This window comes from Canis aureus, chromosome 19 (assembly GCF_053574225.1).
Source record: "Canis aureus isolate CA01 chromosome 19, VMU_Caureus_v.1.0, whole genome shotgun sequence".
Lineage (NCBI taxonomy): Eukaryota > Metazoa > Chordata > Mammalia > Carnivora > Canidae > Canis > Canis aureus.
In genome coordinates, this window is record NC_135629.1 from 51,160,652 (window position 1) to 51,183,744 (window position 23,093).

General features: G+C 53.6%; 3 protein-coding genes and 1 long non-coding RNA gene across 27 annotated transcripts; 2 read left to right on the plus strand and 2 right to left on the minus strand.

Moving 5' to 3' along the window:
- Positions 1 to 64: 64 nt before the first annotated feature.
- On the minus strand, positions 65 to 6,195 carry CCDC159 (coiled-coil domain containing 159). Of its 19 annotated transcripts, none has more exons than XM_077859881.1 (13): positions 6,037 to 6,188; positions 4,348 to 4,438; positions 4,014 to 4,237; positions 3,250 to 3,283; positions 2,859 to 2,947; positions 2,695 to 2,776; positions 2,308 to 2,503; positions 1,629 to 1,714; positions 1,476 to 1,552; positions 1,014 to 1,135; positions 720 to 802; positions 297 to 410; positions 65 to 136 (listed from the first exon to the last, which is right to left on the minus strand). In XM_077859881.1, exons 1-13 carry the CDS (start codon positions 6,118 to 6,120, stop codon positions 132 to 134), a joined length of 1,287 nt encoding a protein of 428 aa, XP_077716007.1. In that variant the 5' UTR covers positions 6,121 to 6,188; the 3' UTR covers positions 65 to 131. The 19 variants fall into 19 exon arrangements, 16 of the variants coding, with proteins under 16 accessions (XP_077716007.1, XP_077716006.1, XP_077716009.1 ...); XM_077859880.1 differs by having other exon boundaries at positions 6,034 to 6,188; XM_077859883.1 differs by having other exon boundaries at positions 4,348 to 4,466; positions 6,034 to 6,188.
- TMEM205 (transmembrane protein 205) lies at positions 5,774 to 8,761 on the plus strand. Of its 5 annotated transcripts, XM_077859898.1 has the most exons (5): positions 5,774 to 5,816; positions 6,058 to 6,141; positions 7,007 to 7,115; positions 7,222 to 7,385; positions 8,396 to 8,761. In XM_077859898.1, the coding sequence occupies exons 3-5, from the start codon at positions 7,016 to 7,018 to the stop codon at positions 8,699 to 8,701; spliced, it is 570 nt and encodes a 189-aa protein (XP_077716024.1). In that variant the 5' UTR covers positions 5,774 to 5,816; positions 6,058 to 6,141; positions 7,007 to 7,015; the 3' UTR covers positions 8,702 to 8,761. The 5 variants fall into 5 exon arrangements, with proteins under 5 accessions (XP_077716024.1, XP_077716025.1, XP_077716023.1 ...); XM_077859899.1 differs by lacking the exon at positions 5,774 to 5,816 and having other exon boundaries at positions 5,982 to 6,141; XM_077859897.1 differs by lacking the exon at positions 5,774 to 5,816 and having other exon boundaries at positions 6,128 to 6,249.
- A 1,566-nt stretch (positions 8,762 to 10,327) lies between these two features.
- On the plus strand, positions 10,328 to 21,277 carry RAB3D (RAB3D, member RAS oncogene family). Of its 2 annotated transcripts, none has more exons than XM_077859901.1 (5): positions 10,328 to 10,486; positions 11,855 to 12,124; positions 12,846 to 12,964; positions 13,052 to 13,176; positions 18,382 to 21,277. In XM_077859901.1, the coding sequence occupies exons 2-5, from the start codon at positions 11,897 to 11,899 to the stop codon at positions 18,567 to 18,569; spliced, it is 660 nt and encodes a 219-aa protein (XP_077716027.1). In that variant the 5' UTR covers positions 10,328 to 10,486; positions 11,855 to 11,896; the 3' UTR covers positions 18,570 to 21,277. The 2 variants fall into 2 exon arrangements, with proteins under 2 accessions (XP_077716027.1, XP_077716028.1); XM_077859902.1 differs by having other exon boundaries at positions 10,411 to 10,433.
- Positions 20,616 to 22,027, minus strand: LOC144290546 (uncharacterized). Its single transcript, XR_013358143.1, has 2 exons — positions 21,971 to 22,027; positions 20,616 to 21,556 (listed from the first exon to the last, which is right to left on the minus strand). It is a non-coding gene; the product is annotated as an uncharacterized LOC144290546 (long non-coding RNA).
- Positions 22,028 to 23,093: the final 1,066 nt, after the last annotated feature.

Consider the following 23,093-nt stretch of genomic DNA (forward strand, 5'->3'; position numbering starts at 1 on the left):
GATGTGTGTGTGTGGGGGGGGTCATTCTCAGGCACAGGAAGCATCAGGAGCAACAGTCCACAGGTGGAAGAGGGTCGTGGCTAGTTTATTTTCTCTCTGGAGGGGTCTTCAGGGAGAGCAGTCCCCGCTGCTCAGGCTGTGGAGAGAGTGGATGAGGGCCCAGCTTAGTCCAGAGGACCCCAGGGCTGGAGGTCAGGGAGCAGATGCCCAGGTTGGGAGCTGGGAGGGTCCATACTGCAGCATTCCAGGGCCGGCCAGGAGAGGAAAGGTGGGGTGAGGCAGGGGAGGATCTGTACCAGGTGGGAAGGAGCGGCTCTTGTTGAACGGTGGTTGGGATGGGTCCTGGTCTGAGTCTGAGTCTGAGTCCCACGAGGGGAGCTGAGGACACAAGCTTCGGTGCCCCTTGTAGCCTGTGGGAGGGACAGGTGCAATTCTGGCCTTTCACCCACAAACCTGAGTGTGACCCATGAGTGGGATCATGATCAAGGGCCAGTGTCCCTTATGTCACTTGAATGTGACCCAACATGATACCAAAGTATGACCTCAGTGACCCTTGAATTTTACCCCACTGGTCCCCAAAAAGATCCCAGTGACCTTGAGTGACCCCAGGATGGAAATCCTTGAGTGACCCTAGAACAAGACCCAACATATATGACCCCCAAATACAGCCTCTGAACATGACCTCCCCACAACCCAGAGTGCACCTCATCCCCCCTCACCCCTGAGGTTCGAGGCCCTGGGGCAGCCCCCTGTGGACATGGTGAAGCCATCAAAGGAGTTCTGCAGCAAGTGTACAGCGGACCTGCAGGGAGATGGGGAGCTGGGGATCCTGGGAAACTTCTGACTGCTCAGGGCTGGGTGGGGGACATGCTGGGGATCAGGCGCTGGGGGTAAAGGGAGGCCTGGATTCAGGTGGGTTCCAGGTTCTGGTAGTCATTGCTTGATCTGATTTGTAGGAGGGCAAGAAAGATGAGGTTCAGGAGTCAGAGATTAGAGTGGGAACAGGACATCACCATATGTCACTCAGTTCCTTTTGGAGGTCATCCCTCCAGGAGCCACTGCCTCCTGGTGGCATCTCCTCAGTCTCCGGCCAGTTGGATGTCTCATACCCCTGCTGCTTCATCTTGGTCAGGACCTGAGGCCAGGGGGTGGGAGGTGTGTGTGAGACGACAATAGTAATAACAATAATGGTGAAAAGTGATCCTTACTTAGCACTTATTACATGCCAGGCTGCCCTCAAAGTGTTTAACATACAGTTCACGCAGCTACCCCTTCAGGTAGGGATGCCAAGTCATGCCCATCATACAGATGAGGAAACTGAAGCCCAGAGAAGTGAAGTGACTTGGCCGCAGTCACACAGCAGTTAAGTGGCCGAGCTGAGATTGGAATCTAGCCCTTCTGGCACCAGTCCGAAGGTGGAGGCCAGCAGAGTCCCATGTCCCCAACTTACACAGGGTCCCACCCTCTCTGCTCACCTTGCGGCACTTCACCTGTGTCTTCTGCATCTTCTGGATGTTCATCAGGTTCTCTGTGATCTCCTCCTCCTGAGCCTCTGTGGGGGGAGGGGACTCAGGGGGGCCAGAGCTGCAGAAGAACCCCCCTCCTGGCCGTGGGCTCCAGGCACTCACGGAGCTTCTGATAGATGAAGGTCACCTCCTCCCGCACCAGCTCCAGCTCCTCCCACAGGAACTTCTTGCTGAGGGGATAGTGCAGCCTAGACCCACACTCCCTGCTCAGCCTTTGGCCTCACATTTGCCAACCTGCCTCCTCATGTCTCCTCCAACTCTCCTGTTCCCATCTGTTCCCATCTCCTGTCCCAGCTACCCATCCCCCCAGGGTCTGTCCCTTCCCCCAATCTGCCTGCCCAGCTTGCCCCTCCTGCTGCTACTCCCACACGTCCACTCCCCCAGCCCTGTGTCCTCTCCTCCTGACCTCGAGCTTCCCATTCTCTCAGCCTCTCTTTGCCTGGCCCCTGTCACCTCAGACCTCCCATACTCCCCAGCCTCTGCCACCCTCAATCTCTCTGCCTTCCAACTTCCCATATCACCTCCAGTTTCCTGAACCCCTGGCCTCCCTCCCCATCCCATCTCCAGCTTCCTGTCTTCCCTGCCTTCTGGCCTCCCAGATTCCCATACCTCTCCACCGCCTCCTCATCCCCCAGTCTTGTCCCTCAAGCCTTCCCAGACCCCCTGGCTACCTTACTCAGGCCTCTCCCATTTGCCTCATCCCACATCCCACCTTTGGTTCCCTCTCCCCAGCCTCCCTTCCCTCCCACAGCTTCCAGGCTGCCCTCCTGGTGATGCCCACCTGTCCCGGATCTCCTGGGCCAGCAGCTGTAGGCAGCGTGTGGTGCGGGCCCTCTGCACCTCCTCGCTGTCACGCAGGGTCTTTTGGAGCCCCTGAAGGCCTTGAGCCAGGGCCCCATACAGTTCCTGCTGTCCCTGCTCCAAGCCCCACTTGTGTCCCTCCTTCTCTGTGAGGCGGCTCATAGGGCTCAGCACCTCTGCAGATTAGATGGGATCATGACTGAGCCCCAACCACCCCTGAGCCCAGCTTTGAACCCAGCTCACCCTAAACCTGGACAGACCTGACTCTGAACCTAGACACACTCAGCTTCTTTCACCTTGGGCTAATCCAGCTGACCCCAACAGCATCCAGCCTCTAGCCTGACTTTGACCCTTGGCCAGTTCTCACCTTCAAGCTGTTGGATCTTGATTTGCTGCAGGCAACTCTCCTTCTCCAACATGGTCACTGAGTGGTTTAGGAACTCAAAAGCCTGCAGGGAAGAGATCAGGCTTGGGGGCAGGAGCAAGGGAATAGGGCCAAAGGTTGCTGAGGGCAGGGCAGAGGAGCCTCACCTTGGTCTGGGCCTGTAGCTGGCTCTTAAGTGACTCCAGTTCGCATCGCAGGAGCTTCTGGGAGTCAGGAATCATCATGGTGGACTTAACTATGAGCAGAGGTAAGGGTCAGCTGAGGCTAGGAGTGGTGGGGGCAGGGGGTGAGGTCAGGTCAGAGGTCAGCAGAAGCTCAGAGGAGGGAGAGGGGTGGGCGCAAAGTAAAAAGCTGGGGTCTGTTGAGGCTAAGGTTGGGACAGGAGTGGGTCACAAGGTCAGGGGCAAGACTCAGCTGAGGCTGGGACAGGGCTAAGTGGGCAGCAATATTGTGGCTCCTCCCAGGCGAGGCCAGAGGGTGGAAGTAAGAACTGGCAGGTCATCTGCACATAGCCTTGTTGGGAGGGAGGGTTCTCACCTTTGGTTTTGGAAGAGTTGGTCTCCAAGGGCTTCTAGGAAAGGGGGACATGAGGGTAGTACAGATTCATCCCTGTGCTTCTCCTTGCACATCCCAACCCATTGTGTGGGGGGTGGGTAGGAGTTGGGTCTACAGAGTGCAGGCAAAGCTGCCTCCATGCATGGGCATGCCACCCCACCCCACCCTGACTAGCCCACACATGGTCAAAAGTATGCTTGTGTGGTTTGTCCCCTATGTGTGCAGGCCTGGGGCTGCCCCTGACAGCACACCTGTGGAGCCCTGTCTCTGGCTTGGGCTCAGGTAATGACCCTCCTCCTTAAAGGCAAATAACATAGACAATGTCTCCAGGGAGCTCCAACAGCATTGAGGCACAGTGACACATGATAATCAAAACACAACTATGGCCACACAAGCTCAGACACAGCCATGCGTGCCAGGTGGTAAGGCCCAGGGCATCCACTTACACCCAACTCAGACACACAAGCATGACCACAGCCACACAGACACACAGGCACTCATACCCACAAAATATCACAGACAAGACCGACTAAGAAACGCAATCGCACATCCCTTCATCCATTCATTCAAGATGTTTTTAGTGTCGGCGGGCTGAGCGTTGGGTGCTGTTCTTGGTGCTGAAGTCACACATTGTGAGGGTTCCTGAGAAAGACCCCCACACACCACCCACTGCCACGGCCCCCTCCCTAAGCCCCACAGTAGCAGATTGTGGTGTGGCTGGGAGGGGTTTCCCAGGTGGGGGTGACCTTAGCGATGTTTTGATGCCTCTTCAGAAGGTCCTGGTCATTACACTGTTCCTGTGAGTCTGGGTTTTGGATGATGGGAGACCCAGACAACTGAGGCTCCAAGTCTCTCTCTAGCCTCCAGTCTATACCCGGCACTGTGTTCTCAGGAGCTGGCCCCAAGATCTCTGGCTCTGGGGTCCTGGACCAGTGAATCGTATAATCCAAGGTCTTGTCTGAGGAAGAGCCTGACAGGGGGTGGGGTTGGGAGAATGGTGGGGGAGGCTTTTCTGAGGACCAGCCCAGAGCACTCCAGCCCTTCCCAGCTCCCCAGCCCCAGGGAAGCCCCTCAACAAACCCCAGTACTTGTCACCCTTCCTGTGAGCAGGCAAACACACGTTGGAGGGCAAGGGAGATGAGCAGCAGCAGGGCAGAGAGTAGTCAGGGTCCTGGGGTAGGCCAGCCAGAAGAGGGTCGCTTCAACAAGGGGGGACAGGGGGCTGCACTGAGACCAGCCCTCATGTCCTGACACTCCCAGACCTTCCCCTAATACCCCCAGAGAGGCCTCAGCCTTGAACACAGGGCCTCCCAGTTATGGCAGGAGCAGAAGCTGGATGAAAGATGATCCCAGCCCTAGGCATTGGGCGGGGTAGTGAGAAGGATCCAGAAGACCCTCACAGGAGTGAGTGAGGCCTCAGAAGAGCCTAAAAGCAAAAAAGGATCTTAACATTGGGAACCAAAGGAAGGGCATTCCTGGCAGGAAACAGCATGGGCAAAAGCTCAGAGGCATGGAACCACATGCTCTATGCTAGTAAATTCAGGATGGTGGAAGGTAGGGTCCAAGAGGAACCAGTAGGAGGCTAGCAGGGCGGTTCAAGCAAGGGATGGAAAGCCAAGCAGGGAAGTTGAGGTCTGGCTCCCAAGTGGGAGCCATAGAGCATGAGCAGGAGGGGCAGGGCATATCTATCCAGTAAATGTTAGCAGAACTGGAGCTGAAGCCCTGTCCTAGGTGAGGCTAGGAACGGGAGAAAACCCAGTTCTGGGTCTCACATTCACACCCCCTGTTCAACATTCCAGTGTTGTCAGGGCTGGCACAGATGGGGACCTGGGGCAGGCCTGTCTGGAAAAACTTCCAGGTGAAGGGCATTTTGTCCTGATGCACGCTCAGCTAGAAAGCCCACCCTCCAGGGCTTTCTCTTCTGCCCTTGCTGGGCTGTCTGGTGTCCTCCCTCTGGCCCAGTCCTCCTGGAAGTCAGCTATACACCCTTCAACGCTCTCCTCAACGTTTCCTCTGTGAAATCTTCCCTAATCCTTTTTTTTTTTTTTTTTAAGTTCCTATTTTCTGAGCACCTTACTGAGTGCTGGGCACCATCCTAGGCACTCACTGGGTCTTCACACCCATGTCGTGATATAGGAGCTTTTCCTCAGCCTGAAATGTTCTAGGCCACCCCTTCAAGTATCTCTGTCTCGGAAGGCCCGCACTTGCAGAGACAGTACAGCAGGATGATTAAGCGGGGGGGCCTCTCCACCTGGGTGGCCTGGGTTCAAATCCTAGCTCCGCCCCTTCCCGGCTGTGTGATGTTGGAGAGTTACCGATCGTCTCCATGCCTCAGTGTCCCCAACTATAAAAAAGGGGATGTCATACGATCCACCTCGCTGGGTTGCTGTGATTAAGTAAATTAATCTATGCCAGTGCCTGACATACAATAGTGGGAAACTGTTCTCGGAACGTCACACTGGCAACCTGGGAAACTGGGGACCCCAGGAGCCCTGGGAGGCTTGAAAGGGAAGAGGGAAGATGTGTTTTTGAGCTCCAACTGCAGACTGGTACCCAGTCGAGCCCACCCCACCCCCACCCTCCCGCCCCCCACGTCTCCCCCTTAATCTTCCCCCTTCCCCTTCCACATCAACTGCTTCTCCCGCTGTCTCCGGGAGAATTCGAGGGGGAAGGGGGCGGAGTCATTAGCCTGAGCCCCGCCCCCCGGGCCGAGAATCCTGCGCCCGCCGGGCTCCAGACCCCCTTCCCCCCCCACCTACCACATACCACCTGCTCATGCTCTCCCCTCAGGGCCCGCGATGCCAGTCCCCAGCTGTGACGCTGAAATTTGATCCCGTGGGGACACCATCGCATTAAAACGCGCAAAGCCTAAAGGTAGAGTCACAGAGAGGGGTGTGGCTGGCATTTTAGCTCCGCCCCCGCCGATGCAGCCCAAGACCTTATTGGCGCCTTCCCGCTTCCGCAGATCTTAGGAGCCGCGATGTAATTGGATAAAATCCAGACGAGGGGGCGGGATTCCAGCTGGTTTCCGCTAATCGATTAGTCCGTATCTAAGGAGGGCGGTGCGGGAGGCGGCAGCTCTACCGTCCAATTGGCTTCAGGCTTAGCTGGGAGGCGGGATGAATTCTTGGAGGTGACTGAAGAGGTCCGCGGGCCACCTGGGAGCGCCGGAGCGAGGTAGCTGGCCCAGCCCGCCCGGCCCCCGAGATCTGGCCCCGGCACGCCTGTTCTCGGGTTCCTGGGTGCTGCGGGTTGAGGTCTGGGTGCAGTGATAGGGTCGGTGTCCTCGGCGTGAGATTTGGGGTTTCCCAGCATTAGATGGGGGTGTCCAGGGGTGCTTTGGGGACCTTCACAGTGATATCTGGGATCCTGAGATGACAGCAGGCGTCCTTACGGTTACAGTTAGGTCCCTGGGCTGATTTGGGGGAGTCCCCGCGGGGAATCTCTGAATACCCAGGGCTGGGAGTTTGAGCTGCTGGGGCTAACTGAAATTTTCGAGTCTCGGAGACGGCGTGGATGCTGGGGGTCCTGAAAGCCTGAGATCCTGAGGGCTGACATTTGGAGAGACTGGGCTAGAGGTTGTCTCGGGATTGTTCTGGGTCTTCCCCACCCCCATTCCCCGGGCTGGTATCCCTGGATCTCTCCTGAGTTGGCCGTGATCCTGGCCTCGAGCAGGCTCACAGGCTGAAGACCATGGGGCAAGGGTAAAACTCTGGGACACCCGGTGCCTTTTTCCCAGGCCTGCAAGATGGAGGAAGGCGGGAATCCTGGAAGCCTGACTAAGATGGTCCATCTACTGGTCTTGTCAGGGGCGTGGGGCATGCAAATGTGGGTGACCTTCATCTCAGGTAGGGACCCCCCACCTGGACGTCATGGGTACCCAGGGTGGAAAAAAGAATGAGAGGGGGACCTGGAAGTGTCCTAACAGGCATGTGGCTCACTGTACCCCCACAGGCTTCCAGCTTTTCCGAAACCTTCCCCGACATACCTTCGGCCTGGTGCAAAGCAAACTCTTCCCTTTATACTTTCACATCTCCATGGGCTGTGCCTTCATCAACCTCTGCATCTTGGCTTCACAACATGCCTGGGCTCAGCTCACATTCTGGGAGACCAGCCAGGTATGCGGGCTTGGGCTCCACTGCCCTCTGGAGACCCATTCCCAGGACCCCACTTAGTACCTATGGCTACACCTTTGTGAGAATTTAAAAAACAAAAACAAGCAACTACACCTTCCTGGTGGGTGCCAAACTGGGCTCTGGATACCCTTGAGCAGTGCACAGCCTGCACAACCATCCCTAGCAGCCCTTTCTATCCCTCAGTGTGTCTCTGCTGGTTGCTGCTCCTTCTCTTTCCCCTGGCTGGGCCTGCTGCCAAGTTGTGGTGACTCAGCTGGGTTCAGGCAGTGACCCCAGCTCTTTGTTTAAAAACCAGCCTGACTGGGAATTTACAATCCCCCACTCCCATCCACACATTTTCCCAGCCACAAGGCAGGAAACCATCTCTGCATCTCATATTTCTGCATCCTGCCCTCCCCCTGCCCCTGTTATGTTCCTCAGATGTGGGCAGGTGAGGCCTGACAAGGATTTCAAGAATAATCCCAAAGAGTCAGGAGAGGATTATGGGTAACTGGAACCTCAAGGACTTTCTATTCACTCCTGTGGGCCCAATCTCAGTTTCTGGAGTCTGGGCAGGGACCATAGAGGAGATGGGCCCTGTCTTAGGCTCTTTTTGGCCGGTGGTGGGGGAAAGTTCTGGTGCTCTGCCCAATTTGGGGAAGAGAGGTTCTGCCCTGAGATGCCCCCAGTTTGGGGCAGCAGGAGGGGAGGAGGCAAGGCTGTGTTGTGGAAACTTCCAGTCTGGGTATCAGAGGAGGAGAGGCTCAGAAGGTTTTGGGAGAGAATAGAGGACGTGGTGCTGGAGCTGCTGGTTTTAGGGTATGAAAGCTAGGAGCCGGGAGCTCTGCTTGGGGCCTCTAGACTGGGTTTGGAGAAGGACAGGGAGGCCTGGCTTTGACCTAATACTGTCTCCCACCCACCTCTGGACTTTGAGGATGCAGGAGGACCCTCCCTAGGATCCCTCCTGCCCCCTCGGCATGATTCACCTTGTCCTCCTTCCACCACCCTACCAGCTCTGCCTGCTGTTCCTGAGCCTCACATTGTCCACTATCAACGCCCGCTGGCTGGAGCCTCGCACCACAGCTGCCATGTGGGCCCTGCACACAGTGGAGAAGGAGCGGGGCCTGGGTAGGGAGGTGCCTGGAAGCCACCAGGGCCCCGACCCCTACCGCCAGCTGCGAGGGCAAGACCCCAAGTACAGTGTCCTCCGCCAGACCTTTTTCCGCTACCATGGCCTGTCTTCCATTTGCAATCTGGGCTGCCTCCTGAGCAATGGGATCTGTCTTGCAGGCCTTGCCCTGAGCCTCAGGAGCCTCTAGCACCCACTTCCTCTCTGGCCCCGCTGAGGCCCCAAATGTTAATAAACACTTCTTTGGAAATGGCTGCTGTCATTCTTCTCCCAACTGGAAAGCAGGAAGAGGGGTGGGCGAAGGTAGAGCTGAGGGCCTTCGTTACCATATTCATGTGGCAGGATTTGGAGTGTTAGTCATTACCGACCCTAAGCTCTTCCTGTAAAGTGTCCATTTACTGAGTACCTGCTGTGTGCCAGGCATGGCACTAACCATCGTATGTACCATGTATTATTATAACAATAGCTGATTTGATTGTATTTCCCACCCCATTGACACTGGGGATGGCTGCATGACTTGCCAAATTGGCCAAGGAAATGTGAACAGAGTCACTTCCAAAGAGAAGTGTACAAGCCAGTGCATGATTAGCTACATTTTTCCTTCACCACAATGACCAGTGTGAGTGAGAAGAACACCTTGGGTGTCGAGTGCCATGGAGACCTTGGGGCTGCTTGTTACTGATCATATGGTGGCCCTTCCTGATGCATGTCCTCTCCATTCACCCATGTGGCAGCCCTTGGAGGGAGCTACAATTGTTCCCATGAAGCAATGGAGATTCAGAGTTCAAGTGGCTTTAGGTGTAGTTGCTGGGATTTGACTCCAGCAAAGCCCGCAGATGTTCTCATGGCTTGAAGAAAATTCTGGAGCCTCACCTGAGCCTGGATGTGAGAATTTCGTCATTGTGTGGCCTCAGTCAAAGAGGTGCCCTTCTCTGAGGCTCCATTTCCTTACCTGTAAACGGTTTAATTCTAAGAGCCCTTCAGGGTATTTCGCAGGGACCTACACCACTTTAGGGTGGGGCATCGCACTTTCGAGATCCTAACTCAGGTCAGAGCCTTCACACAGTCCTGTGAGGTAGCAATTTTTTTTTAAAGATTTTATTTATCTGGGATCCCTGGGTGGCGCAGCGGTTTGGCGCCTGCCTTTGGCCCAGGGCGTGATCCTGGAGACCTGGGATCAAATCCCACATCAGGCTCCCGGTGCATGGAGCCTGCTTCTCCCTCTGCCTATGTCTCTGCCTCTCTCTCCTTCTCTCTCTGTGACTATCATAAATAAATAAAAATTAAAAAAAAAATATTTTATTTATCCGTAAGAGTACATAGAGAGGCAGAAAAACAGGCAGAGGGAGGTGCAGGCTCCCCGCAGGGAACCCGATGGGAAGCTCGATCGATCTGAGGATCCTGGGATCACCACCCAAGCGGAAGGCGGACGCTCAACCACTGAGCCACCCGGGTGCCCCGGTAGGGATTCTTCTTATGCACCACTGGACGCCCGGGGGCACCAGGCTCCCCGGGAGGTTAAGTAACACGTCCAAAGTTAAACCGAGTTAGGAAGTGGTGGAGCTGGGATTCGAACCTGACTCCAGAATCCGCTCCCTTAACTTCCGTGCAGAGTAGGAGCTCTACGTACCGTTCGGAAAGACGAAGTTTATCGTCGGGGGGCGGGCCCGAGGCCGCCCCAGCGCGGGGCGCTTCCAGCCCCTCCCCCAGGCTCCCGCAAGCCCCGCCCCGGACTCGGCCCCGCCCCGCCCCTCCCGGGAGCGGCTCCTCCTCCCCCGCCTGGGCGGAGCGGGCGCGGGATCCGGGTGGCTGCGGGCAGCGGCGGTGGCGGCGGCGGCGGCTGCGGGGTCGGCGTCGCGCCTGGGGCCAGGCCGCAGCGAGTTCGCAGCAGGAGCGCCCGCGGGCAGCGCCCCCCACGCGAGGTGACCCCTTCGGAGGGACCGCACCCCCGCCCCGCACCTCCGCGTCCCCGCAGGTCTGGGGGGCCGGGGGCTAGAGGGAGGGCCCGGGGAGCGGGGAACAAAGGCGGGCGGAGGGGGAACGCCTCTTCCCTCGCCCCCACCCAGCTGGGCTCCTAGGGGAGCGTTAATGGGGCGCGGGCGGGGCCGAGAGCCCAGCTGGGAACAGGAGATGGGACCATATGGTGATGGGAGGAAGCTCCTGAGCCCCCCTGCACCGGCGGGGGCGCCCCAAATCCAGCAGGGAGATAGGGCCGAGGCCCCCGAGGACCCTTCTCTAGTGCCAGGTGTGAGGGAGGGTGGGCAGATGGTCGGCAAGAGGTGGGACCGGCTGACAGGTGGGCTGGGGCTGGGGCTGGGGGTGGGGTAAGGGCCCCAGCCTGGCAGCCCTGCCCAACATGGGGAAAGGTTTCCTGCCTCTTGTCTTCCCCTCCTCTGAACTCGTTCTCCCGGAACACCGGGTGGGGCCCAGGGCTGGGCAGGAAAGCGGGCTGGTTCGGTCCTCTTTTAAAATGGAAAAAAGCCCCACAGGCAGTTGAGAAATAGCTTTGCTCAGGGTTCCTCTGCCAGCCAGTGTGCCCTTCATTCACCCAGGCCTCTTGGAGCCTCCCTGTGCAGCTCTAGGAGAAGCCATAGACGGCTGGGGAAACTGAGGCCTAGGGAGAGAATGAGGGCTGAGGGGGTGTCCCAGACCCAGATAAAGCAGCCTAGCCTTGGGGACAGATTGCCAAGAAAGGAAGAATCAGGAATTAGAGGGGTATGGTGGTGGTGGGGTGGGGTGGGGTTCTTATTAGGTGGCTTCCTTAGGGTCGAGGACTGTCATTGCAGCCTCTGTGGGCTGGGGCCGGGGTGAGTCAGCCCTGCCTGGAGGGAGACAGGCCCACCCTTTTGACAAACAGAAGGTGGCAGGACCCATCTGGGGGTAGAGCTGGGCTTTAAACCTGGGTTGTATCCAATGAAACCCCCGTGGAGGCCAGGGATGGGGTTAAACTCAGCATAGAGGTGGGGGGGTGGTCAGGGCAGGTGTCCTTGCCAAAGTCAACAGCCAGGCCCTGAGGGGGGGCTCTATCCAGCTGGCAGGCCCTCCTCCCCCCAGCTCATACCTGGGCCCAGCCAGCTGCTCACTCCCGGGCAAAGTCCACACCTGCACCTTCTGCAGGGTCTGGTTCCTCGGTGGCCAGAGGAGGCACTGCATGTGTCTCCCCTCCGCAACCTGGGCCCTTGCATTTGATAAGCAGCCCCATTTTCCAGAAGAGGATACAGAGGGCCAGAGAGAGCAAGTGATGCATCTGAGGCCGCTTGGCCTCCTAGTGGCAGAAGCAGGATTTGAACCCGGGTCTGGTCGGATACACTGGAGCCATTCCAGGTGGTTTATTTTTCTGCAGGGCGACAGCCCCTCCCCGTGCCCCAAGAGGCTCTCTGCCAAGATGGCATCAGCTGGAGACCCCCCCACGGGCCCGCGGGATGCAGCAGACCAGAACTTTGACTACATGTTTAAGCTGCTGCTCATCGGCAACAGCAGCGTGGGCAAGACGTCCTTCCTGTTCCGCTACGCGGATGACTCCTTCACACCTGCCTTTGTCAGCACTGTGGGCATCGACTTCAAGGTCAAGACGGTCTATCGTCATGACAAGAGGATCAAGCTGCAGATCTGGGTGGGCCAGGCGGCTATGGTGGACCTGTGGCAAGGGAGAGGAGCCCTGGAGGGGCTGGGGTTCCTCCAAGGAAGTCCATGATAGGGTGTCGGGCTGTGGGGAGGGGCCTCAGGTGAGAGAGAGTAGCCAAAGACGGGGTGGGGGCTTGGGGTAGATGTGTAGAGTAGGGGGGATTATCTATGAGGTGACTTCATCAGGATGAGGATATGCCCTGCCTTGTGGGGTCTGAGGGGCAGACAGTGCTAACCCAAGGCGGGTTAGAAGTCCTGGTGACCAGTGGGGAAGAGGTTGGGGTACCATCGCAGGATCCCCTACTGGGCCTCTGTGCTCCTCAGAGGCATGCTCTTGCTCCCAACAAGGGTGCTAATAATGATTCTCATGGTATTGAGCACCAGAGTGTCTGCATCAGGATGGTGCTCTCTGACCCAGGTGGCTCTTGTATGTGGTCACTAAGTTTGTTCTTGGAGGTGAGGTCAGAGGGGCGTACGAGACTGTGAGAGGCCGCTGACCCCTCAGACTGGGAAAGCCGTGCCTCCCATCAGACTGGGGCTGTGAGGGCCAGCCCATATTTCTCCCATCAGACAGAGATTGTACAGGCAGGGCCATGTCTCACCCATCAGACTGGGGCTATGAGCACAAGGTGGTGACCCGCTTAGGGCCCTGCAGGGGTTGGTTGGGGAACAGGGTAGCTTCTAGTGGCCTGACCCTGCTGTGTGCCTAGGACACGGCGGGCCAGGAGCGCTACCGTACAATCACCACCGCCTACTACCGCGGAGCCATGGGCTTCCTGCTGATGTATGATGTTGCCAACCAGGAATCCTTCGCCGCCGTGCAGGACTGGTGAGTGCTTGCTGACCACGGACACCTGACCTTCCCCCTCCTCTCCTGACTCTTAATTTCTAGCCTAATGGCCCTCAAACTCCACAGGGCCACACAGATCAAGACCTACTCATGGGACAACGCTCAGGTAATCCTCGTGGGGAACAAGTGTGACCTGGAAGATGAGCGTGTCGTGCCTACCGAGGATGGCCGGAGGCTCGCTGATGACCTTGGTTAGTGCCCAGCCTGGACCCCAGGCCCTGGACCTCCCAGAACCACACCCTTACTCCCCACCCTTGGGTCCCAGGTCCAACCACAGTCATCAACCCTCTGCCCTTTGAGGATCCGCTCAGAAAAATACCCACAGGTATGCCACGTTCTGCATTTAATCTCGGAGAATTCAGGGACAGATACTCCCCACCTTCCCATTGCTCTGGGAACCCAGACTTGGCAAAAACATTTCTGGAAATTTATCCTTCAAACATCCCACCCACATGGGAAGTGGAGAGTACAGCAAATCACGGCACTGTTGGCAACTTCCTAAACATCTCGCCCTGGGGAAAGCAGCTATGCATAAAGCACAGTCACACAGTAGAATACTACACAGCTGTGCAAAGGGATGAACACGTTCTTTGTGTCCTGCTATGGCAAGATTTCTGGGGTGTCGGGTTAAGTGGAAAAAGCAAAGTGCAAAAACGTGGGTTTGGCTGCTTCCTGTAGTCTGCGGCTCAGCAGATGTTTTCTCAAAGGGCCAGATAGGAAATAACTATAGTCTTAGGGTTCTCTGTCCCCACAGTCAGCTCTGCCTGAAAGGAGCCAGAGAGCATACGTGGCTGTCAGAAAAACTCAGTTTACAAAATTAGGTGAGGGGCCAGATCTGGCCCGTGACTCGAAGCTTGCTGGCCCCTGCAGGAGTGTGTAAAAATGTATGCGAATAAGAATATATACTTAGGTTTGCCCAAAGAAACTCCAGAAGGACACAGAAGGATCTAGTAACAGTGATGACATCTGTGTGTCTGAGAACTGGGGACCAGGGCACTGGCATGGGAGGAGGAATTTTCAGGCTACCTTTTTGAATCAGATAAATGGAAATTTAGGCTAAAAGGAAATCTTTTTTTTTTTAAATTTAAGATTTTATTTATTTGAGAGAAAGTGTGTGTGTGTGTGTGTGTGTGTGTTATGCACACAAGTGGGGGTAGGGCAGAGGGAGAGGCAGAAGCAGACTCCCTGCTGAACGGGGAGCCTGAGGACACAGGGCTCAATCCCAGGACCCTGGGATCATGACCTGAGCTGAAGGCAGATGCTTAACCCACTGAGCTACCCAGGTACCCATAGGCTAAAAGGAAATCTTGCCTGGAATATTCTAGGATTCTAAGCTCTCCACAGGACTTTCCTTGCAGGAGGCAGTATAACCATCACCATAGGGGAGGATGGGTTAAGGACCCAGCCTCAGGAGCTAGAGTCCCATCCTGTAACCCACTAGCTGTGTGACCTTGAGGACATCACCTCCCCTCTCTGTGCTTCCATTTCTCCATCTGGAAAACAGTGAAAACCATGTCTCCTTCAGAGTGCTGTTAGATGAAATAAGGGACTCCTGGGTGGCTCAGTGGTTGAGTGTCTGCCTTCAGCTCAGGGCATGATCCTAGGTGCAGGGATCAAGTCCCACATCAGGCTCCATGCATGGAGCCTGCTTCTCCCTCTGCGCCTATGTCTCTGTCTCTCTTTTTGTCTCTCATGAATAAATAAATAAAATCTTAAAAAACAAAAAAGATGAAAAAAAAAAAAGATGAAATAAGTTAACACTGGCCCTGATTGAACATTAACTTGTATTATTTCTTGGTTGCTTTGTGATCTCGTATTAGTAACTTCAGCTGTCTGGGCTTGCACTTGCTCCTCTGTGAAATGGAGATTATAACAGCCCCAGTTCATCAAGCTGTCTTGGGGGGCAAATGAGTTTTTGTTTTTGTTTTTTAAGATTTTATTTACTTATTCATGAGAGACACAGAGAAAGGCAGAGACATAGGCAGAGGAACAAGCAGGCTCCCTGATGCAGGACCTGATCCTGGGACTCTGGGATCATGACCTGAGCCAAAGGCAGACACTCAACCACTGAGCCACCCAGGCATCCCAGGGCTAAATGAGTTCTGACATATAAAGCCGATATCACAGCCTTGCACACATGCAGTTGCATCTAAGTGTTGGCTGGCATGATGGTGAACTGTTGTTGACACTTGCACACAAAATTCTAGGCACCACATAATGACCCACAAATCCTAAAATATTTACTATCTGCCCCTTTATGGAGAAAGTTCAGGGACCCTAGACTATAAACAGTCTTTTTTTTCCTTACCGTCTATTTGTTAGACAAACTGGGTCTTTGTTCTATGGAACATCTTCCACTTGAGATTTGGCTCTTTGCTCCCTCATGGTGTCATTAACCTGTTCCTCTGTTTCTTGTGTTTTCTGGGAACTCCAGCTTGGAGTTCTCATTTCTAGGTATGCTGAGGAGTCAGCTTTTGCAGCTGGGGCCCAGATCCCCAGTTTGCCTGGAACTGGTGAAATTAGCTATGATTTCTAGTGGTGGGCTGGGATACTTGCCGATGTTGCCCCCACCTTGCAGAGAACATCTAGAGACTGGGCGTAAAGGGGCTTCCAACTCTGTCATTAAGTTTAAAATACTGAGGTACAGAGCAGGAGACAGAATTTGATCCCAGTTTTGTAGGAAAAAAGCAACACACACATACATGCACATACACACGCACATACCCCCTACAAACCCAACCCCGATAATTATGTATTTATATTCTTTTAAAAATGAAAAGTGAGGGCAGCCCAGGTAGCTCAGCGGTTTAGCACTGCCTTCAGCCCAGGGCGTGATCCTGGGGACCCGGGATTGAATCCCATGTCTGGCTCCCTGCATGGAGCCTGCTTCTCCCTCTGCCTGTGTCTCTGATTCTCTCCCTGTGTCCCTCATGAATAAATAAATAAAATCTTAAAAAAAAAAAAAAAAAGAAAAGAAAAGAAAAGTGAGGACAGCCCGGGTGGCTCAGTGGTTTAGTGCCACCTCCAGCCCAGGGCGTGATCCTGGAGACCCTGGATCAAGTACCATGTCAGGCTCTCTGCAGGGAGCCTGCTTCTCCCTCTGCCTGTCTCTCTCTCTCTCTGCGTGTCTCTCATGAATAAATAAATAAAATATTTTTTTTTAAAAAGTGAAAAGCAAGGGACTCCTGGGTAGCTCAGCAGTTAAGCATCTGCCTTCCATCCAGGGCATGATCCTGGAGACCCAGGATCGAGTCCCATATCGGGCTCCCTGCATGGAACTTGCTTCTTCCTCTGCCTGTGTCTCTGCCTCTCTCTCTGTGTCTCTCATGAATAAATAAAATCTTAAAAAAAAAAAAATGAAAAATGAAACACCAAAACACCAATGACAATTGCTTCTGGATGATGAGGTTACAAATAGCTTTTATATCTGTCTTGATATTTTTCAGTGGTTTCTAACTTTAGTGAATTTCTCCACTGAATATTTATAATCAGGACCAAAAAAGTATTAAAAAAAGAACTCGGATGCTTTGAGGCAGAGCCGCACACAGATAAGGAAATGCCAGTTTTGCCTGGGAAGGCAGTAGGGTGACATTGATGATCAGGAAGCTTGGAGTAAGAGATCTGAGTTCATGGCCTGCCTCTGTCATTCAGTCAATCAATCATTCATTCAGTTAGTAGTTTCTGACATCTGCTATATGCCAGGCACCAAACAAGTCAGATAGCAATCTGCCCTCCCAGAGCTGGCATTCTAATAGCAGAGACCGATAGGAAATGGATAAATACACACATAATTATTTGATTGTAATTACATTTTTATAGGACAGCATGACTAGTGCTGGGATAGAGCCGTTTACCCTGTGCTGTGTGTAGTATAGGGGGTGTTTGTCTGAATTTCTGGCCCAATTTCTGGCGGGTGTGGTGAATATGGACGTATTGGGGACCATTTGGGGGTAGCTCCCTGTAGGCCGAGCCTGAGCCAATCTTTTAGGGGTGCAGGAAAGATTGTCATATACACCCACCCTTATTTTTAGGTTGGCAGCCCACTTTTTGTAGCTGAGGAACCATGGGCAAGTCCCCAAATCCTTTATACTACCTTCCATCTTTGGGAGCAGAAGCTTTTTTAAATTAAATAGTTTCAAAAATTATTTTATTTTATTTATTGATTGATTGATTGATCGATTTAGATTGATTTCGATTTTTATTTATTTATTCATGAGAGGCACAGAGAGAGGGGCAGACACAGGCAGAGGGAGAAGCAGGCCCCATGCAGGGAGCCCAATGTGGGACTCGACCCTAGGTCTCCAGGATCTCTCCCTGAGCCAAAGGCAGGCGTGAAACCACTGAACCACCCCGGCTGCCCTATTTTATTTTTCTTTTTGAGAGAGAGAGAGAGAGTGGGGGAGGGGCAGAGGGAGGAGAGAAAGACTATAAGCAGGCTCCATGCCCAGCATGGAGCTCCACCTGGAGCTTAATCCCAAGACCCTGAGATCATGACCTGAGTCGAAATCGAGAGTCGGATTCTTAACCATCTGAGCCACCCAGGTTCCCTGGGACAAGCTTTTTTGTTTAAATGAGAGACAAGTTAGGAGTGTTTGGGTGTCTGCTACTGCTTATTATTTATTGCTATCATTATTACCACCTCTAGTACTTTCTGTAGGTCAAGACTGTGTGCATCACATATGCCCCATGGACGCTGGGAAGCCTTGCCGTTCGTTACATGCCTGCCAGGCACCAGAACATCACTAGCTGGGCCCTTGCAGCCACTGCTCTGTGAGAAAGATTCTTGGAATAGTACAAACTGGGACTGCTACCACAGACTTTTTTTTTTTTTTTAATTTTTTTATTTACTTATGATAGTCAGAGAGAGAGAGAGAGAGAGGCAGAGACATAGGCAGAGGGAGAAGCAGGCTCCATGCACCGGCAGCCCGACGTGGGATTCGATCCTGGGTCTCCAGGATCACGCCCTGGGCCAAAGGCAGGCGCTAAACCGCTGCGCCACCCAGGGATCCCTTTTAAATTACTTATTTATTTATTTTATTTTTAAGATTTTTATTTATTTATTCATGAGAGAGAGAGGCAGAGACACAGGCAGAGGGAGAAGCAGTCTCCATGCCGGGAGCCCGACGCAGGACTTGATCCCAGGACTCCAGGATCGTACCCTGGGCCAAACCGCTGAGCCACCCAGGGATCCCCTACCACAGATTTTTATTGGCATCAGCGTCATTTCCTTTTTACAGATGAGCCAACTGAGGCTTCAAGAGACTGAGGTTCTCAGCCAACGTCTCACAACCTCATGAAAGGCAAACCTGGGCTTAGAAACCAGGTTTGGATGATGCACAGCCCAGGCCCTACCCCTGGGGGGGTCTCACTGGTGTTCCCACTTTGTATCCCTCCAGGTTTTGAGTTCTTTGAGGCCAGCGCCAAGGAGAACATCAATGTGAAGCAGGTCTTTGAGCGCCTTGTGGACATCATCTGTGAGAAGATGAACGAGTCCCTTGAACCCAGCTCCAGCCCGGGGAGCAATGGGAAGGGCCCAGCCTTGGGGGACACCCCACCCCCCGAGCCCAGCAGCTGCAGCTGCTAGAGGTGGTCCCCAACCCCTGCCCACCCCTTTTGGCCTTGGCAGGGACTGTGACAGAGGCATGAGCCACAAGGGCTGTTTCCAAGCTCAGGGCACCCCCTTCCCTCCGGTCAGCTGCCCCGACTCCCGCATGGTCTCCAGCTTGCCCAGGCAGCCTTCTCACAAGCTCCAGACCCTGGGGATCCTGCACTGCAGGCAGAGTCTGGGGATGTTGACATGCACGAGCTTGCTGCTTTTCAGGAATTTGAATGGAGGGAACATGAGCAGCATGTCCCACCCCGCCTGGTGGAGGGGTGTCCACAGTGCCTTCGGGGTTGAAACTGTTGTCCTCATCCATTCTGTTTGGGCATTGCCTGGCGTTCACGAGCTGGTCAAAGATGGTTCGTTTTCTTTGTCCTGCGGTGTGGGTCCTCAGAGTTCATCCCTGGGGATGTGGAAGGCAACTCCTTTCTCAGGGTCCCCTGGTGTGGTCCCAGGCCCACCCGTGAACCTCCTCAGACCTCAAGCTTCCAAGGCGGGAAGGTGATTATAGCCCTTGCAGACCCTTCCCCCCTGGCCTGCAGATTCCCTGCCTGTGAAAGCAGTATTAAAGCAGCTTTTCCCATTGTCAAGGGACAGGAAGTCAGAGACCTGACCCCCACCCAGCTTCAGGGACCCCAGAAGTGCCTTCAGAGCCTCCCCAGTGTTCCACATCACCCACACCCCTGCCACTGTTTTGCCTTATCCACTGCATCTCTGATCCCTGGATTGAGTTCTGGACTATGGTCCGCATCAGGCTGGGCAGAGAACATTGCAACTCCTGGCATTCCCGCTGGGGTCTTTTTGCTAGGAGTTAACCCCAGAGCCAGGAGCCCGGGCCCTCCCGCCCATACCTGCCTCTCCCAGGCCCCATTTAGCTGGTGATGTTTTAAGCAAGATCTTTCCACATCTTATATCCTGCTAGAAAAGGAAATTGAGCAATATTCCAGTCTCCTGCTCTTGCTGGCGACTTGCCGCTAGAAGGACTAGGCTCCTCCCATTCAAGAGCCCTTGAAGACCCAGAGTCCCGTTTCCTGAGCCAAGTCATTGGTGGGACCCAGGGAGGTGATGTCTCCTCCTAATAGAGGAGTCACTCTCAGGGAGGCTTTAGGGTTGGGCTGAAGGGGCAAGAAAGCAGAATTGGGTAATTGCTGTTGCCACATGCCTTTCACTGACACAGCCTGGGAGTGGCAGGCTGATGGGGATACACCGGGACTCAGTCCCCGGTTGACACACATCTGGGAGGCCACAAGGCTGCGGTGCCCAGCTGGCAGGGGCTCCTACTGGGAGGTTATGTGCAGTTTGGGGAGCTCTGTCTTGATCTCCACCCCCCACCGCAGCTCAGTGCCCTTCCTGCCCACCAAAGTCCAAACTCCAGTGGCATGGGGCACCTGTTTCTGCCCCACAACACCAACTAACATCCCATAACACGACAAACACGGGGAAGATGGTCTAAACAGATGGTTTGTGCTCCACTCCCAGCCCCTGCCACCAAAATGACTTGCTATAGCCTTAAAGAGTTCAGCCTCCTCCTTCTGAAGGGAGGAAGACCTGGTTCAAGTTTTATTTCACTTTTACCATTATAGAGGCTCTAGATTGGATTCTTTTCTAGACAGGCCCCGTTCACCCCTTACCAAGGGCTGCCCTTAGAGCTTCAAAGGGAGCGTATCTTTGCAAGCCAACAAATCATGTGACTGGTCAAATGGACAAGTTTCTGGGAACACAATGAGTTTGAGGGAATGTTTGGGACAGGAGTCAAAAATGTTAGTTGCTTTAACATAAAAGATTAAAGCAGCCATTAAGAAAAACAACAAGTCTGTTAAGATGTACTGTGGGCCATCAAGATTCTGTTGGCCAGTCCATTTTTCTTAAACTGTTTGCTAGGAAAAAAAAAAAAAAAAAGATGGACCAAAGTGCCCTTACCTAAGGGACAAGCCAACCTGTCATAGCCCACCTGATAAAAAACAGCTTTGGCTGTGTCTTGTGCCTGACATGAAGTGAGCCTTGTGTCTACACGTGATTTTTGAACACTTGAGCTTTAAGTAGCAACTGAGACAGCTAGCTGCCTCTGGGTTTTCTCAAAATTAGGAATAATGTAGGAGAGGGTTTTTTTGGGTTTCTTCTAAAAATAATGCAGGTTTTTATTGTATAATTTTGGGTGGGAGGCTTCACTCACGATGGAACCCAAACCAATGTCCTGGAAGATCATGGGGGTGGGGGGGTGGGGGGGGATGGAGATATGTTGAGTTTACAAACAGCAATGAAGCCAAAGCTTGGGGGTGGGGGTGAGATTTCTCAACTCCTGGGAGATTGGGGTCTGGAGAGGTGGCCTGAGGCTGGGTCCTGAATTCTTACCATTTGCTTTAAGCAGCTGGTCTCTCCACTGCCACGATTGGGATTTAGGGTTCTGCTTTTTCCTTTTCTTCTTTGGCTTCCCCAGGGTTCATGTTCTTTTGTTTTTCTCCTACTCCACTCCAAAAGGCAAGTAAGGGGTGAAATTTGGTCTCAGTGTTGAAGCGCTAATTCCACGAACCGGCTTCTCCCCTATGATCCCAAAACACTACGGAGTGAGCTTCTCGATTTGGTCATTTATATACTGGATGCGGTTCTCCTGTGTAAGCAATTCCTTGATGTCCACTCAGAAAGACGAGCACTTTTATCCATAAGAGAAAATAAAAGCCGTTATGCCCAGATGCTGGTAGCTTTTTTTTTTTTTTTTTTTTTCCATTAGTGAAATGTGGTTTCCAGGAAGAGGGCGGTTGATTCACAGCCAAGTAGATGGCTGGTTGAGGGCCATGCGTAATGCAGCAGAATCTGGATCAGGCCAGGGAGGCTCGGGTCTGGGGCTGCCTCTAACCAGGTCTCATGCCAACCAACCTTGGCCCTGGAAAGTTTGCTGTGTGGTAGGGAGGGTGACATTGCCCCAACTAGTCCTAGTGAGATGATCTGTCCTCACAGCAGCCAGAGGGAACCTGTGAATACCCAAGTCACCCCATTGCTCCTTTGCTCAGAGCCCTCTGTGGCTCCCACTCAGTAAAAGCCTGAGCCTTCCTTCCAGCTCACAAGATCCTGCATGATCTGACCTGTCACTTCCCTTACTCCCCACTTGCCCTGCTGCAGTCACATTGGCTTTGCAGCTATCTGAACACACCAGGCCCCTGCCTCAGGGCCTTTGCCCTGACTGTTCCCTCAGCCTGAAGTCAAATGGCTCCTCTCATTCACCCCCTCTTTCAGGTCTTTATGCAAATCTCACCTCATTGACTCCCCTTTCCTTCTCCCCACCCCCTCCTTTTAATATGGCTACCTCATCGCAGCATTTCTGATGTCCCTTATCCTGTTCCCCTTCCCATAGCCCCTCGAAGCTACTGTATAATTTACTTGTTTACCTGAAACAAGTGTCTTTCAATATAATATCAGTTCCTCAAATGCAGGGATGTTTTATTTTTCACCACCACACCCAACTCAGTTCCTGTTTCATACAATAAAAAAGAAATATTTGATTTTGGTCCCTAGTGTCTGGCACACAGCTCCTAAAACCCTTTGAATCTCTGGAATGATAAGAGCGTCTTTTGTATGCTAATGAGAGGCCTGCTGGCTGGGAGTCCCTAGGTGGTGTCAGGATAGGGGGCACTGGTCTCCAGAAACACCAAGCCAAGATTAGAGGGTAAGGAACTATGAGGCCAGCTGCCTGACCTTAAGGGAGGGGAGGGGAGCTGGAGATTGAGATAATCACCAATGGCCAATGATTTCATCCATCATGCCTAAATAATGAAACTTCCATAAAAAGCCTAAAAAACAAGGGGCACCTGGGTTAAGTGTCTGCTTCGGCTCAGGTCATGATCTCAAGGTCCTGGGATCTGCTCAGTGGAGAGTCTGCTTCTCCCTCTGTTCCTCCTCCCCCTGCTCTTGCATGCTCTCTCTCTCAGACACACATACAGACACTCTCAAATAATTAAAATAAATAATACAATCTTTAACAAAAAATCTAAGCAACGAGATTCAGAGAGCTTCTGGATTGGAAACGCATCAAGGTGCTAGGAGGGTGGCGGCTGGGGAGCGCAGGGAAGCTCGGTGCCCCTTCTCCATACCTTGCCCTATGCATCTCTTCCATTTGGCTGTTCCTGATCTCTACCCTTTCATAATTAACTTGTAATAGTACTGAAATGCTTACTGAGCTCTGTGAGATTCTAATTATCAAGCCTGAAAGGGAAGGGGAATTGTGGGAGCCCCCCGATTTTGGAGCCAAGTCAGAGAAGTAGGGGTCACTTGGAGACTCAATACTTGCAGCTGGCATCTGAAGGGGGGGGCAGTCTCGATGGCCCCAGTCCTCAAGTTCGTGGTGTCTGCCCCAAACCCTGGGTAGTTAATGTCAGAATTGAACTCTAGGATGCCCAGTCGGTACCCGGAGAGAATTGTTTGGTGTGAAATCCCTCCATACCCACATACATTTGGTGTCAGAAGTGCTGTGAGTAGGGGCACCTGGGTGGCTCAGTCTGTTAAGCACCTGCC

Bases quoted from the DNA above. Each gene is read 5' to 3' on its own strand.
- CCDC159 (XM_077859880.1), bottom strand. From the start codon at position 6,120: ATGCGATGGTGTCCCCACGGGATCAAATTTCAGCGTCACAGCTGGGGA. The intron at 4,439-6,033 runs GTATGTGGTAGG...GGCCTACCCCAG, and splicing joins GGGGAGAGCATGAGCAGGTG to GACCCTGACTACTCTCTGCC. The intron at 4,238-4,347 runs GTTTGTTGAGGG...ACCCCCTGTCAG, and splicing joins GAAGGGTGACAAGTACTGGG to GCTCTTCCTCAGACAAGACC.
- TMEM205 (XM_077859898.1), top strand. From the start codon at position 7,016: ATGGAGGAAGGCGGGAATCCTGGAAGCCTGACTAAGATGGTCCATCTA. The intron at 7,116-7,221 runs GTAGGGACCCCC...GTACCCCCACAG, and splicing joins GTGGGTGACCTTCATCTCAG to GCTTCCAGCTTTTCCGAAAC. The intron at 7,386-8,395 runs GTATGCGGGCTT...CCACCCTACCAG, and splicing joins CATTCTGGGAGACCAGCCAG to CTCTGCCTGCTGTTCCTGAG.
- RAB3D (XM_077859901.1), top strand. From the start codon at position 11,897: ATGGCATCAGCTGGAGACCCCCCCACGGGCCCGCGGGATGCAGCAGAC. The intron at 12,125-12,845 runs GTGGGCCAGGCG...CTGTGTGCCTAG, and splicing joins GGATCAAGCTGCAGATCTGG to GACACGGCGGGCCAGGAGCG. The intron at 12,965-13,051 runs GTGAGTGCTTGC...CAAACTCCACAG, and splicing joins TTCGCCGCCGTGCAGGACTG to GGCCACACAGATCAAGACCT.